The following is a 14,688-nucleotide window of genomic DNA, read 5'->3' as shown; positions in this document are numbered from 1 at the left end:
GGTTATTGCACTAAAAATCGCCTTTTAAAAGCATAGCAACTCAACTCCATATCGAAAGACTAAATTATGGAAAACTCCTTATAAATACTTTTTTTTTAAATTTTCTCTTTCTAACTTTCAAAAATCTATATTTTACCCTCTCAACATTTTAAGTTATTGCATTTAGCTCCCCTCCTTCAGTGTTCCATCACTTTTCCGATCATTTTTTATAATTTATACTAAAAATTTCTTTTAAAATGACGAAAATGTATTAAAAAATAATTTTTCTTTCATAATTTGGTTATTTTGCCCTCTACATTAACGCCGTACCCCTCTGAAAAATATTTTTAAAATTTTTAGGAGACAAATATAGATTTTTAAAAATAAAAAAATAAAAAAATAAAAAATAATTATTTACAGAGTAATTTAGCCTTATCCCCGTCCCAAAAAAAGAAAACTAATTAGAGACAAAGCTAGAGACCGAAGTGGAAAGTAGGGATACAAACACGGTGGATTGGAGGAGGGTTCTCCACCTCTCGCTCCATTTCTTGCCCGGGCGGGGCGGATTCGAGACGGATTATTTTTTATTTTATTTTTTGCTCTCACTTACCGCCCTATTTGGGACGGGAGTGAATTTTTGCCGGATTTTTAACAGATCGGGACGGATTGAAGGAAGAAAAGAATCTCCTGTCTTTCGTTTTATTTACTTGGTGGCACGGAATGGATTCAGAATAGATTATATTTTTTTTTATATTTTTTTTGTTCTCACAGGGCGGAAGCTTTACAAACCCGGATCCATTTGCATCCATTGGGTTAGAAGCGTCTAGATTTATCTGTTGGCGGTCGTTGGGTAATCCCCATTTCTCCTCTCCTCAGTCCTCACAAGAGGGGGAGAAACGAAGAGCGTGCGTGTTTCTTCTTGTACTTCTCTTCTAACTACTACTACTGCTGCTACTATTACGACGATTACGATGCTCGCTCTCTCTTCCTTAATCCTCCCTCTTCCTCTTCCTCTTCCTCCTCTTCCCCCCTCCAAACCCTTCTTCCTCACCCCTCCACACTCTCCTCACCTCCGCCTCCGCCGCCCCCCGGATGTTCCCCTCCTCCGCCGCCGCCGCCGCCTACTGGCGGGTGCCACCGCCGACGACGGCGGCGGTGCCGGGTCCTCTCCCCAGGTGAGAGAAACTGGTGTTTGGTTATTCGTTGTTGTCGTGGATATGATTCGAATGTGAAAGTGGTGTTAGTTGTTGTGGCTTTGATTAGTTGTAGGATTCTGTGGGGAATATCGTCGAACATGTGAGGGGCATCTTGTTTTTGAAGGTTACCTAATATGGTAGTCAGGAGGAAATTGATGTTGGTTGTTTTATTGTTTTTGTGGATATGATTCGAATGTGAAAGTGGTGTTAGTTGTTGTTGCTTTGATTAGTCGTAGGATTCTGTGGGGAGTAGTGTCGAACATGTGAGAGGCATTGGTGTTAGTCGTTGTTGCTTCGATTAGTCGTAGGATTCTGTGGGGAGTATCGTCGAACATGTGAGAGGCATCATGCTTTTGAAAGTTACCTAATATGGTAGTCAGGAGGAAATTGATGTTGGTTGTTTTATTGTTTTCGTGTATATGATTAGAATGTGAAAGTGGTGTTAGTTGTTGTTGCTTTGATTACTCGCAGGATTCTGTCGGGAGTATCGTCGACATGTGAGAGGAATCATGTTTTTGAAGGTTACCTAATATGGTGGCCAGGAGGAAATTGATGTTGGTTGTTTTATTGTTTTCGTGGATATGATTTGAATGTGAAAGTGGTGTTATTTGTTGTGTATTCGATTGGTCGTAGGATTCTGTGGGGAATATCGTCGAACATGTGAGAGGCGTTTGTTTTGGAAGTTATGCAATATAATAGCCAGGAGGGTTTAGCTACTGAATCGATTGAGGTTTGAGAGCTTGGTGAAGTGTTTTTTGAGTAGTGTTGTTTGGAGAATTACTATATTGCAAATTTTCAAATAGATTCTCTGTGCAGCAGAATTGAAATCTTTGAATTGGTTTAGCTACTGAATCGATTGAGGTTTGAGAGTTTGGTGAAGTGTTTTTTGAGTAGTGTTGTTTGGAGAATTACTATATTGCAAATTTACAAATAGATTCTCTGTGCAGCAGAATTGAAATCTCTGAATTGGTTGGTCTTTTCTGCTTTTGTGCCTCAAAATTAGGGTTGTCAATGGGTACAGATACCCGAAATTTTATTCGAATCCGAACCCGAAAGGAGCGGATTTACCCGATGCTAAGCGGATATGGCTTTGGATATTGATATAAAAACCAAATGCCTGACGGATATGGATTCGGATATGGATTTTGATTGTACCCGACCCGAACCCGAATTTATTTTACATTGTATATAATATGTATATAAAATTTGTATTTTAAAAATTTAGATTTAATGTAATATATTTGAAATATTGAAAAGTGAAATAATTTTTTCGGGTTCGGATTTTCGGGTTTGGGTTTGGGGGTTTGGGTATGGATTTTTAAAATCCGTCGGGTTCGGGTTTGGGTTCGGGTTTGGAGTCGGGTTCGGGTTCGGATTTTTGAAAATCTACCCGGCATCCGACCCGTTGACATCCCTACTCAAAATTGCATTTCTGTTTCTCACCGCAATCGAAGTTATGGGCTTATTGCTGAACACTTTGGAAGGTGACTGCAACTAAAAACAGAAGTAGAAGTGGGACGAACTGGCACTTATTTTGAAACTATTATGCTTTTATTTAGTCCCGAGTGACCTTACTTTGAGTTGTAAAGTGACATTCCTTTGAGTTGTAAAATGACATAATTTTGAGTTGTAAATGATGGAATTTTGGATGTGTCTTAGGAGGGACCTCATGAAATATGGGATATTACGGAAATTTTTTTTGTCGAAGCAGCTTTAAGCCAATGTTTCTCCCGTTTCTTGTAGCAACCTCAACATTGGATGTAGGGAGGATGAAAACAATTCGGACCTATATATATATATATATGCAAAATAAGCTCTGGGGTTCCTGTGAAATTTACATGGAGAACTCCATCCTAACTATTGAACTCATGTGGTATGGCAATGATTTGATTCTTGGACCATCAATTTGTTCATCACCTGTTTCTTGGAGCACTGGTGTGGCAAGTGAACGTTGTTCGACAATGATATTAGATGAGTAAATGGAAACATAGAGATTTTATTGCCTCGGTTACTTGTTTAGGGTGTTTTAGCTATTCCCTCAGTTACTTGTTTTAGGTGCTGTATTTCCACCTAGTATCTATAATAAGAGCGAATCTTGTTCTTGAAGAAGTATCAATTCATAGAGTTTCATGTCGAGATGATACTTTTATTTGAATGCTGGATTGAGTTGTTTTGTACTGCAGATTTTGTTAACTTTCAACGTTACAATGCTTTTCATTCTTTCTTATGCTTTTCTAGTCAGTATATCATTAAGCAAATGATTCCCTTTAAATTAATGTGTCCTTGAATATTTTTGATCAGGATATTGAACAATTGAGCAGAACTGTGACTTCTGGGGAAGCCTACATAGGTCTTTTTGTTCGAATGCTTGGCCTAGACAATGACCCGTTAGACCGGGAGCATGCCATTATTACACTCTGGCAATACTCACAAGGAGGACGGAAGTGTATTGATGATATCATGCAGTTTCCTGGCTGTATTAATCTTGTCACCAGCCTTCTCAAATCCGAGTCTTGTTCTACATGTGAAGCTGCCGCAGGTCTTCTACGAAATGTAACTTCTGTAAAGTTATACAGGGATGCTGTTGCCGAAAGTGGAGCAATAGAGGAAATTTCTAGTCTTCTTTGCCAATCTTCAATTGCCCCAGAGGTACTTAAAATTGGGTTTTTATGTATGTAACCTTGCGAAATCACCTAGAAACTTGTATACCCTTGTAAATAAGGTTTTAAGTGCCTGTCGGCACGGGCCGTATCCATTGTGCTGTACCGTGCCAACAAGATAGCGGCACGATACAGACCCCGTGCCGATGGCACAGCTCAAAACCCTCTATTCTTTAAATTAGTAAGTAATTTTCTCAATAATGTTCAAAAGATGTGATAAAAAGACATAATAAATGGTTAGAATATTTTATTGCTAAAGAAAATAAATATTTCATACTATTATGTGTCGGCACACAAGAATTTTTTTGATTGGCACGCATCGGCACGGCTCGGCACTCACCGTGCCGTACCGTGCCGGCAAGTTTCCGGCACGATCCCGTGCTATGGCACTTAAATCCTTACTTGTAAATTCTGAATTTCCATATGTACCCTTTGACAGTGCATGTTCTTACGAAACTATTCTGGAGTTTGGATGTTATTAAATTCGTGGGAAGAAGTTGGTTTTATATTAGAATAAAGTTTCTAAAGAGGGGAGCTTTTTCCAAGTACAAGGGTGGGCATATATGAACATCCAGATTTTGCAGCTATAGATGTATATAAATGATCTTGCTGAGTATATAAAGAGATATATTTAAGCATCTCTTCAAAATTTGTCGCTGATAGAGCTGATCTGTTGCCGGCATGTATCTGCAGGTTAAGGAGCAAGGTTTATTTGCTTTGTGGAATTTATCTGTGGACGAGAAGCTTAGACCGAAGATCGTAGAAAGTGATCTTCTACCGAAGCTTGTTAGGTTTCTTGATGATGAAGAGATAAAAGTTAAAGAGGCAGCTGGTGGGATCCTTGCAAATTTGGCTTTAAGTCATGCCAATCATGGCATTATGGTCGAAGTGGGGGTAATACCAAAATTGGTAAGTCTCTCTTTAGACTGTTTAAACATTTAATGCTTGTCTATTCAAAATTGGTAAGTCTCTCTTTAGACTGTTTAAACATTTAATGCTTGTCTATTCAATTCAAGTAAGCTCATAGTTCAAACTGATACAAGGAGGCTTGCAATGTCTTAGCATTTGTTATTACAGCCTTTGATGAGTATTAGTCTTGAGAAAACTTCATCGAACAAATGATACTATTTGTGCAATATATGTCCTTAGTGACTTACCAAAGCCAACCCATGTTTCAAATCTTCTTCTAGGGGCTGTTTGGTTGTCTGCATCTAAAAACTACATTGTAGGTGCAGCTGCTAACATGCCCTGAAATTCTGCTTGGTTTGTTGTTGTTGTACTAAGATCAAGGTTTTCTTTTACCATTGGGTACTTTCTTGTTTAACGTTTTTTCAATTATTGCCAGCTGGCACAGGTGGGCATGATTGATGTGTGCTGTTCATGCTGCCTGTGCCGTGATAGAAAAGAGGGTTTGTGCTGAGGTGTGCCAGTGTGTCTTGTCATGCCACGACAAGTCCTGTGTTAGTGGCATGACAACCCTTGACGTAGATGTAGTTAGACCTACTAATGAAGGCCCAACTGCTAAATCTTGTCCTGCACTCAAATTGAATGTAAGTAGAATTAAAACGGTTCGAAAGAGTTACTCTATGATAGGAGACCTCATTAACAAGAAAGGGAAACTTTTTTGCCATTGAGGTAATTCCACTATCCCATATCTAAAATGACAAGATTTGCAAGTGCAGCTTTGAACTGCATCCAAACAAATGAATTGTAATTGCAAAAATCTCAACTAACAAGCAATGCTACCTGTACACCTTAGGTTTTTAGACCCTAGCCTCTGAAAGGCTAGGATCTACTCGCTTGTCTTATCAAACTTCACACACACTGCCTGCGCNCCCCCCCCCCAACCCCGTCCCTCCCCCTCTCTCTAAATATTAAAAAGGGGTCTAAATGCAAGGGTATAAGATGTACACCCCTATATGGAGTTAACAGGTAGCATTTTATCTTAACTAAGTATCATCAAATTATTAGAATGATTAGCATATCAGTCGGAAGAAATGGTGCTTATAGTGCTCAAGTTCATTGTTGTCATAATTGTAAACTCCGGACATTGCTTTTCACCTTTTTTTCCTTCCAAGTTATCAACATGTCCAAATTTTCTGTATACGTTACTATTGCTTGTGGGAGATGCCCGCCCAAAGTGAAGTGCCGGTTAGTTGCTATTCCAACATCTTGAAAGAGTGCCTGTAAGTTAGCTTCAGTCTTACATTAGTTTGTAATCTAGGTTCAGAGCTACTGATTGAGAATAAATTTTTGTTTTTACAGTAAGTCCAATGTAAAAGTAATGTATATGAATTGTGTACAAACAAAATTCAGTGAATATTATGCTATCTTGAGAAAACCGTTAGATTAATCTGATTGCTTATATGTACTGTTCATTCTCTCATCTGTATCAACAACTATCCTGTTTCTCTTGTTTTTTGCATTCTAAACATGAATAATCGTTTGCAGGCTGATCTTCTAAAAGGCAAACAGGAAGGCTATAAAGTCATCAGAAAGGAAGCTAAAACCGCATTACTTGAGCTTTGCAAGGATGAATACTACAGAATTCTCATAATTGAAGAGGGTTTAGTTAGGGTTCCTGTTGTGGGTTCTGCAGCATATAAAGCTTTCAAACCCTCAACTCATTCGTGGCCCTCTTTACCTGATGGAACTGAAATTCAGCGAAATTCGCGCCCTTCAAGATATGGTGCGTCTGAGTTACTTGTTGGATTGAATATTGAAGAGAAGAACTTGAAACTTGAAGAGGCTAAGATGAATGCAATAGTCGGGCGTTCTCAACAGCAATTTCTTGTACGAATCGGTGCAATTGAGATGGAGGATGGAGAAAAAATTCAAAATGAATCTCCACAGAAAGAACAGTATACTCTTTTGCCCTGGATAGATGGTGTTGCAAGATTGGTTTTGATTCTTGGGCTTGAAGATACTTCTGCTATTATACGGGCAGCTTATTCAGTTGCTGATGCATCTGTAAATGAGCACATGCGTAATTCTTTCAAGGAAGCTGGAGCTGTTAGACAATTAGTTCAGCTACTGCACCATGATAGATTGACTGTCAGAGAAGCTGTTGCTCATGCATTGGACAAGCTAAGTATCAGGTGGTTATACCCTGCCTTTTCCTTTTCGTTGTTTTATTCAAATAGACTGCAACACCTTGCATGCACTAGACGTAAGTTTTCTTGAACAAAATTTTGAACTTCACTATTAAGAACCTTGGAACCATGGCCAAAATGAACATGACCTAAAATCAGCAAAAGAAATGTTGTTTACATTCATCTCTAGAGAACTTAGCAGATACAACTATTTGCTTCAATTGGTTATGCTTGACTCATTTAATAGGCTTGTTGAATTACTTGGAAGACGATATGGGATTCCTCCAGGAACTCAGTGTAGTGACTTGTATATTACTACTTTTAGGGCTTACAAATTTGTGGGTATTGAGTTAATACTTGATTATTAAGTGATTTGAGGTGTTTTGGGTCATCGAAGCTGTGTACACCTTCCATCTTCATCGCCTTTTCTTCTTCCTCATTGTGAGGTCCTCATTTTCTCTAATGCTTCTTCTCTCTTCATGAATACTCTGCCCTTTTTGGATGTGTTTGTATCATCAACAGATGCCAATTGACCCCCTGAATTGACCAGAGTTTCTATGATGTTCCAGTTGAAGATCAGAAAAATTTCAGCACAGAACACAAACTGGTGGATAATTTGTTGATCTCACCTTTGCCGACTCGTCAACCACTTGTTTATTTAACCCGAAAATAAATTTTTGTCAGAAACCTCTGAAATTCATGCTTTAGCAAGCTCTACCAAATTGATTGACAACACCTTGGTGCATGCTGCTTATTAGTCATGGAAAATTATGCTTTGGTTCCTCAAAGACTGAGCTGTGCTATTTTCTCCGTCCTTTGAAGTAGTGTTAAGACGATGAAAATACTATGTGATCACAGATTACCTTATGGCTTGTTTGAGTGAGGGTTGCAGAAATTGTAGTATGACGAACATCTTCATTAGCTTTATTATTATTTTTTTTAATGCTTTGTCTGCTTATTCTCTCTATTTTTTCGTGTTTTGGATTTTTGAAATAACCTTTCTTTATATCCTATTTGTCTATGTGATGGCATTGGTATTTAACAAATTAACAATGTATGGTTCTACGCAGCTAGTTCAACCTGATGAATTCTTAGATTTGATTTTCAAATCACATACTTCGGCTTCCTTTTGACTAGTTCTACAGAGCCTCAAAGCCTATCATTGTAAGCATGTTGGTCTTGATCTTAATGTGCACTGAATTCTCTTGCCTTGTTAAAGTGTTGAACCATGACATTCCATTGAAAACTGACCCTGATAACGATTCACTTGGCAGTTCTGAAACTTTAAAATTAAATATACTCTGATAATATTACCCTCTTAGCTTATTCTTTGTTTTTTTTCTGCAGCAATATAGTTTGCAGGACAATTGAAGCAGAAGGTGCTCTGGAGCCTCTAATTAATATTTTGAAGGACCCAAGTACACCAGTCGCCCTACTCGAAAAGGTTATTCAGTACCTGAGCTAACTTATCCTTTATAAACCCTGATAAGTTTAGCTTATCTGGTCCAAATGCTCACAGAAAATCTTTATTGCAGACTATTGATATACTTTCTCGAATTTTTGATACAGGCAATGGCTTGAAAAGAATGGTAAGTGAGATGGTAACTATCATGAAAACTTTTGATTGTTATCCTTTTAATAGTAAGACGTCTGTGATGAATTTGACAGTTTGATGACAAAGTTGTCAATGGAACTGAGGGAAAGGTGAATTCGGCAAATAGTTCTGATGATGCTGGCGGGTTTCTTCAAACCTTATTGAAGCAAGAACCTATGACGAGGTTGGTTATTGTTGTTTCCCTGATATGGTGTTTTGCATTGCATTCGCTTGAAGGTCCATTATTTACCAGATTTATTTTGCCCTTGATTGAGCCAACCATTTTTCTGTACTAATTAATTTCTCTTGTTCAAGAACTACTTAACTGAATCTTCACTGGTAAACCCTTTTTATACATTGCTGTACTAAGTTGAGAAAAAGCCCAATCTGGAAAGCAGTTTGACTTCAAATAGCTGCAGTTGTCACTTCTCATGGGGAAAGGAAGTGTAACTATTTGGTATTTATTGTTGGTGTTTGTGACTTTTCTTGACTGAATTTGCATAAATTTATAAGATGGTAATGCTGCAGAAGTTTTTCATCTGGGTAGTGTTATTACGTGTTCAGTGAAGCACTACTATTTGATTATATAGATTTTTTTTTTATTTTATTTATTATCTAGCTACCAGAAAGATCCATGGAAATAAATGCTATTTGAAGATGCCAATGCTGCTATATAGAAGTTGCCAATTTGGCTTCAACTGTATCTCTTTTGCTGGAAGGGCTAGGTTCCACTTTTAAGTTTTTATTACTGGTTATTGACAGGATAAAGAGAATTTTTTTTTTCTTTTTTTTTTGGGAGAAAGGTAGCATGCTACCTGCTTCGTTCATTTTTAAGAAATGAATTTAGCTGGAAATGTAAAGCAACTAGGTTTCAAACTTGGGACCACGGGTATCAACCATCAAGTCCTTTGCCACTTGCGCTGGGAACGATTACTAAAGAGAATAAAGGGAAAGGTTATTATTCCTTTAATAATATGGTATAATTATATAGGGTTAATTTCAGTCATGTCCCTGTAAAGATATTGAATAGCAAATATCTCCCTATAAAATTTTAAGTTATCAGATTTGCCCCTCTTGAAGTTCTAACATGTTTACATTTGTCTCTCTAGTTTGTTGCCGTTAGTCTATTGTTTGTTTATTAACAGTTGGTAAGTAAAATGACAGTTTTGCAATTGCAAATTTGCTCCTCTAAAAAGTCCTAACAGTTAGGAGTGTGCAAATATGCACTCCCGAAAAGTCCCAACAGTCATCTTCTTCCTCTATTAAAATCCATCCAACCCCTCGTTGTTGGCATCTCTTCTCTTGCTCCTCTTCTTCACCCAACTCCCACCCCTCCTGCACCTATCACTTCTCCTTCACTTATCTCCTCTTCTTAATAAAGTTAATTTTGCACGAGGACTACATCGGAGGGCTTCGTGGAACGATAGGAACGTTCGTCCCCTAGCAGCTTCCTCTTTGTCACACCCTTTGACTTCACATGTAACCTAGGACCCATTAGTTAATGAGAATTATATATAACAAGAGTGAAAAGGTCATTTTACTTCTTGACTATGATTAATATTTTTACCATGGTTAATCAAATTTTTTTTATAGGGACTAATAATAGGGATATATATGCAACAAGATTAAACTTTAGAGGGACAAATCTGATAACTTAAAACTTTGTAGAGATATATTTGCTATTTGGTATCTTTACAGGGACACGTATGAAATTAACCGTATTATATAACAAACATCGAGATGTTGGATATTACTTGGTATGATGGGCTATAAATAAATCTGTTTTCTTTCTTTTTTTTAGTGATGTTAAGCGCTGAATAATGAATAATGATGTTAAAGTTGAACAATGAAATTAAGTGTATTACTAAATATTATAGTAAAAAGTCCCCTCTGAAGGAAAGATCTGAGGCATCTCATTCCCTTTAAATGGTGAGACGTCTGGTAGGGAATGATTGAACTCTAATGGTAAACCCTACATTGATGGAAGGTGCATGTACCTAGACGATTTTTTCTTTAACAGTAAGTGTTGAGGATTATTGCAACCATAAAACTGTGGCGATTAACCTATCTCATGGCACCTTGCTTTTGAAGGATTTCTTTCCTTTCATAAGTAGTGTACAAACTTAAGGACTAGCGATTTGTTGCAAGAACAAAATAGTTGACTCTTGGGCCATGTCATGGGACATAGAGTTTGTGATATAGTGATAAACTGATAGTGAACCTTTCGTCATCAGTTTTTTGCTTTATCATATGTTTGAAGAAGGGTTATGCCTAGACTTATGCGGAAAGGGGTGGAAGATAAATTAGCAAGAACAGTCTAACTTGAAATATTATGTTAACAAGCATTTCTTGCTGTTTTATCTAGCGGTTGAGCTTTCAAATTTGTAGTTAGTAAATGACCCTTAGAAGAATTGATGAAGTGTGATGACTTTCTTCTGCTCGCTAAAGATTGGATATTATTGCTCTATCGTTCATAACTTGTTCAAATGCTACCAAATGCATATCTTAGAGCATTTCATTATTATATAAATCCCACTGTCCAAACCTTCTTAAAAGTACTAACCCCTGCAAATGCTTTTTATACCCCAATTTACATATTTCTTTTGTCATTATTTTTATATCTTTGCAATGAACATCTATTTTGAAGGAACCTTCCTTTCGTCCCTAACTTTTCTATGTAATGCTACACTAACAGTTTGCTCTTAAATGCTCATAGGATGGAGATTATTGGCTTTGGTATTATATCACGCTTAATTGATCTTCTGAGGAAAGCATCACCAAGTGTGCAAACAAAAGTTGCTTCTTTCCTCGAGTATTTAGCAAATTTTGAACCACATACTACCTCAATGACTGCTGCTGGAATTGAGTCGGGACTCGATGCTGTTTTTCAAAAGGGAGTTCTGAATGGTACACGTTCTCTCTCTTTAGAGGCCTAGATTTCTTATAATGCACAGATTATGCTTCTTCATCGATCTATCGGGGGTTGTTTTGTTTGATAATAATTTGGGGGGAGAATTGTGTAAGCTAATCTAGAAATCACTATTTTGGTAGAGGAAGGATCCATTATGTCGAAATCTAATGGAATACAAAGAATGCACTTTTTCTTGAATATTTATATTGTTCTGTAACTAAGCTACAGTGTAACAACCTGTATCAAGTATTCTGCTCGGATCACTTTGGTCACTTGGAGAGCTTTGTTACAATATGTGATTTATTTAACATTTCATACAAGAAAAGTAAAATGCAATATATTGAAAAGGAAAACCTTATTAAACAACCAAACCGGACTTATATAGTAATTTGCATATAAGAGTCATAGGGAGGGAAAAGATAAAAGATGAAGTTGAAAACATACTTATTTGATTTGTAGTTTAGGGTGTAATGTCGGCAGTGCTGGGCTAGCACGATCCACATTTATCCGGTTTGTGTCGCGCCGAGCTGAATTTCTTGGATCGTCTGTCCAATACGTCCACCTAGCCTAAACGGCATGGGCAGTGCCACGTTGGGCCACGCTCTATTCTGGCCCTTTTATTTATTTTATTTATTTGTCTTTTTAAAATTTTATTAAATCTAAAATAAAACTATAAAATTAAAAAGTATTTATAGAGATAAAAAATTTAAAAAATTGATTTTTTTTTAAAAAATATATAGACCGAAATACCCTTCCCACTAGTATGATTTTTGACTGTCGGGAAGGATATTTTGATCCACTTAAATAGATTTTGATATATTTAAATGAACCAAAATAAGGTCTTACCCTTAGGAGAAGGGGTAGCGCTTGGTCCCTATTTGGTCTTGAGGGCTTAAAAAGGCAAATGTTTAGTCTTTAGTCTTGGGCCTAAGGCCTTGGTAGAAGGGCTTAGCCATAATGGCTAGGCCTTTCTCTTGAGGGAGCTAGGGAGACTAGGTCTCTAAGGCTAGGTCAAAGCCGTGCTGGCCTGGCAAATACAATCCTTACAGGAAATTTCGTGTCGGGCTACGGGCCAATCCCCTGGCACGACACAGCCCAGCCTATTGTGGGTTGTGCTATGCCGGGCCGACAGGCCTTGGGGAGTCGGCCTAGCATGGCCCACACATTCGGGCTAGGCCAGCACAGCACGGGTGAAGTACTCGTGCGGTGCCCGGTTGGGCCAAGGTGGCCCGCTTTACACCTCTACCTACAGTCTATCTTGAAATGAGTACCTAAACTTTAAAATTTTGATTTTAGTAAACTAACCTTTCTTTAGTTTTGGAAACTTTGCTATCCAAAAATTTCGGGCACCGTCGGTTCTAATAAAATCTGTACTTTTTATTTTTTATTTTATTTTATTTTTTTCCTTTTTCTTCTTGGCTGTCTTTCCCATTTTGTCCGTCTACAGCTGTCAGAATCACTCATGGATGCCTTTTGAGCATCGTTACTAATACAACTTGTTAAGCCTCACCATCTGTCATATCCGATTGCCTCCTTGGTTGGAGGCCAAAGGAAGAGCTAAGTCTAGATGCCCTGGATCTTTCCAACCAAAGGAAAGGCTAATGCTGAGACACCCCAGATCCACCACCAACCATCCATATTTTCTTCCCAGATTTCTTTCTCGTTCGTGTGGAAGAACTGACGGGGGGAAATGAGAAGAGTGAACTGAAAAAAATGTTAAAAAGAGAAGGATTAACTAAACTGCCAACAGTATTTTGCTTTTTGTTTTTGATTATTTTTTCACATAAATCTGGTTAATCTAATACTGAACTTCTCTTACTATTCCATAATTTGGTCAATACAATACTAATTTAACACATTTGATTTACTTGACTTTTGTGCAGTGGAGGAGGATGATACTGAGAACCAGCCTGAGCCAACTATCGTTGAAATAGAAGAAATTGGCCTCGCAACTTCTGCTGCCGCTAGACTACTCACAAAGTTGTTAAATTTTGACCAATTCAATCGTACGATAGACCCTGCAAAATACGTAATTCAACTTCGGAAAATCCTAAAATCTGATATTCCGCTCCGCACGAAGGACTGGGTGGCAGCATGCCTTGTGAAGCTCGAATCTAAGTTTGGTTCCGCCTTAAATAATGTAAATTTTACTGTCGACAAGGAAGTAATCATCTACGAAACAATTCCGAGACTCATTGAGCAGATTAGAACTTCATTTTCCTACGAATCGAAAAGAGCTGCGGTATTGGAATTGAAGAGGATAATTTCCGGAGGATCAATGGAATTTGCAAAGGCGGTTGCAAATGCCGGTGGGATATTTCATTTAGTGAAGCTTATTGAAGAGGGAAAGGGTGATGTTATTGAATCTAGTTTGGCTATTTTATACAATCTAAGCATGGATGCAGAGAACCACCCGGCAATAATTTCTGCAGGGGCGGTACCAGTGCTAAAGAGGATCATTCTCTCTGAGGGTCCACAGTGGACTCGCGCGCTTCATTTGCTGAGGACATTGCCGATATGATCTATATGCAGTTCTTGGTCGATAACCGGTTAACTGTCTTTGGTTACAGTACATTCTATCTTTCACAATTTTTGTAGATGTATTTAAGTGAGACTAAAACTTGTAAGGTTTCCTTTTACTGTTTTTTCGAGGAAGAATGTACATGCAAAATCTGCAGATAATAGGAGAAAATATCAGAAATTTGGAATCAATCACTCTGTTACAACTAGATTGTCTGTTTTGCCATGTATTTTGTAATCTTTTTGTTTTTAAGGGTGAACATCAATTTATCTCGCTGTGGTCTAGTATATTTTTTACTTTGTCACTCAATGTTTAAAAAGTTGTACTTAACTATTGTAGGGTTTAGCGCGTTTTTACTTTGCTAACTTGTTACTTTTGTTTTATTGTGAGCATTTCTATGATCTTGTGGTTTTCGAAAAACTTTGCTTAGAACAAAAATAAAGTCATGGATAGGTTTCTACAATTTTTTAGATCACAAGATGACAACGTGAAAATGTGCTATAGTTTGAGATAATATGATGTATAATATTTCATTTTTACATGATTTCCTATCCTATCTGTAAACGGTATTTATTATTGCAGCTTAATATAAGAAATTCGACAAATAATTTGAAGAGTCTTAAAGTGATTTTACAATATCAGTTTGATATGTAAAAACATTGAACATAATGCAATCGACTCTAAAATTGAACAACAGTTTAGTTTATTCCTGATAATTTGTGAAACTACAATCTC

The 14,688-nt window shown here is 37.5% G+C and overlaps 1 protein-coding gene across 1 annotated transcript; it reads left to right on the top strand.

Annotated features, from left to right (window-relative positions):
* On the top strand, positions 826 to 14,242 carry LOC109716976. The gene is made up of 9 exons (XM_020242608.1): positions 826 to 1,154; positions 3,477 to 3,824; positions 4,529 to 4,744; positions 6,287 to 6,933; positions 8,275 to 8,371; positions 8,463 to 8,516; positions 8,596 to 8,705; positions 11,238 to 11,428; positions 13,316 to 14,242. The coding sequence occupies exons 1-9, from the start codon at positions 951 to 953 to the stop codon at positions 13,951 to 13,953; spliced, it is 2,505 nt and encodes an 834-aa protein (XP_020098197.1). The 5' UTR covers positions 826 to 950; the 3' UTR covers positions 13,954 to 14,242.

This window comes from Ananas comosus, linkage group 11 (assembly GCF_001540865.1).
Source record: "Ananas comosus cultivar F153 linkage group 11, ASM154086v1, whole genome shotgun sequence".
In the NCBI taxonomy this organism is placed as follows: Eukaryota; Viridiplantae; Streptophyta; class Magnoliopsida; order Poales; family Bromeliaceae; genus Ananas; species Ananas comosus.
Note: the sequence above shows the minus strand (reverse complement) of the source record. Positions and strands in the feature narration are given on the sequence as shown.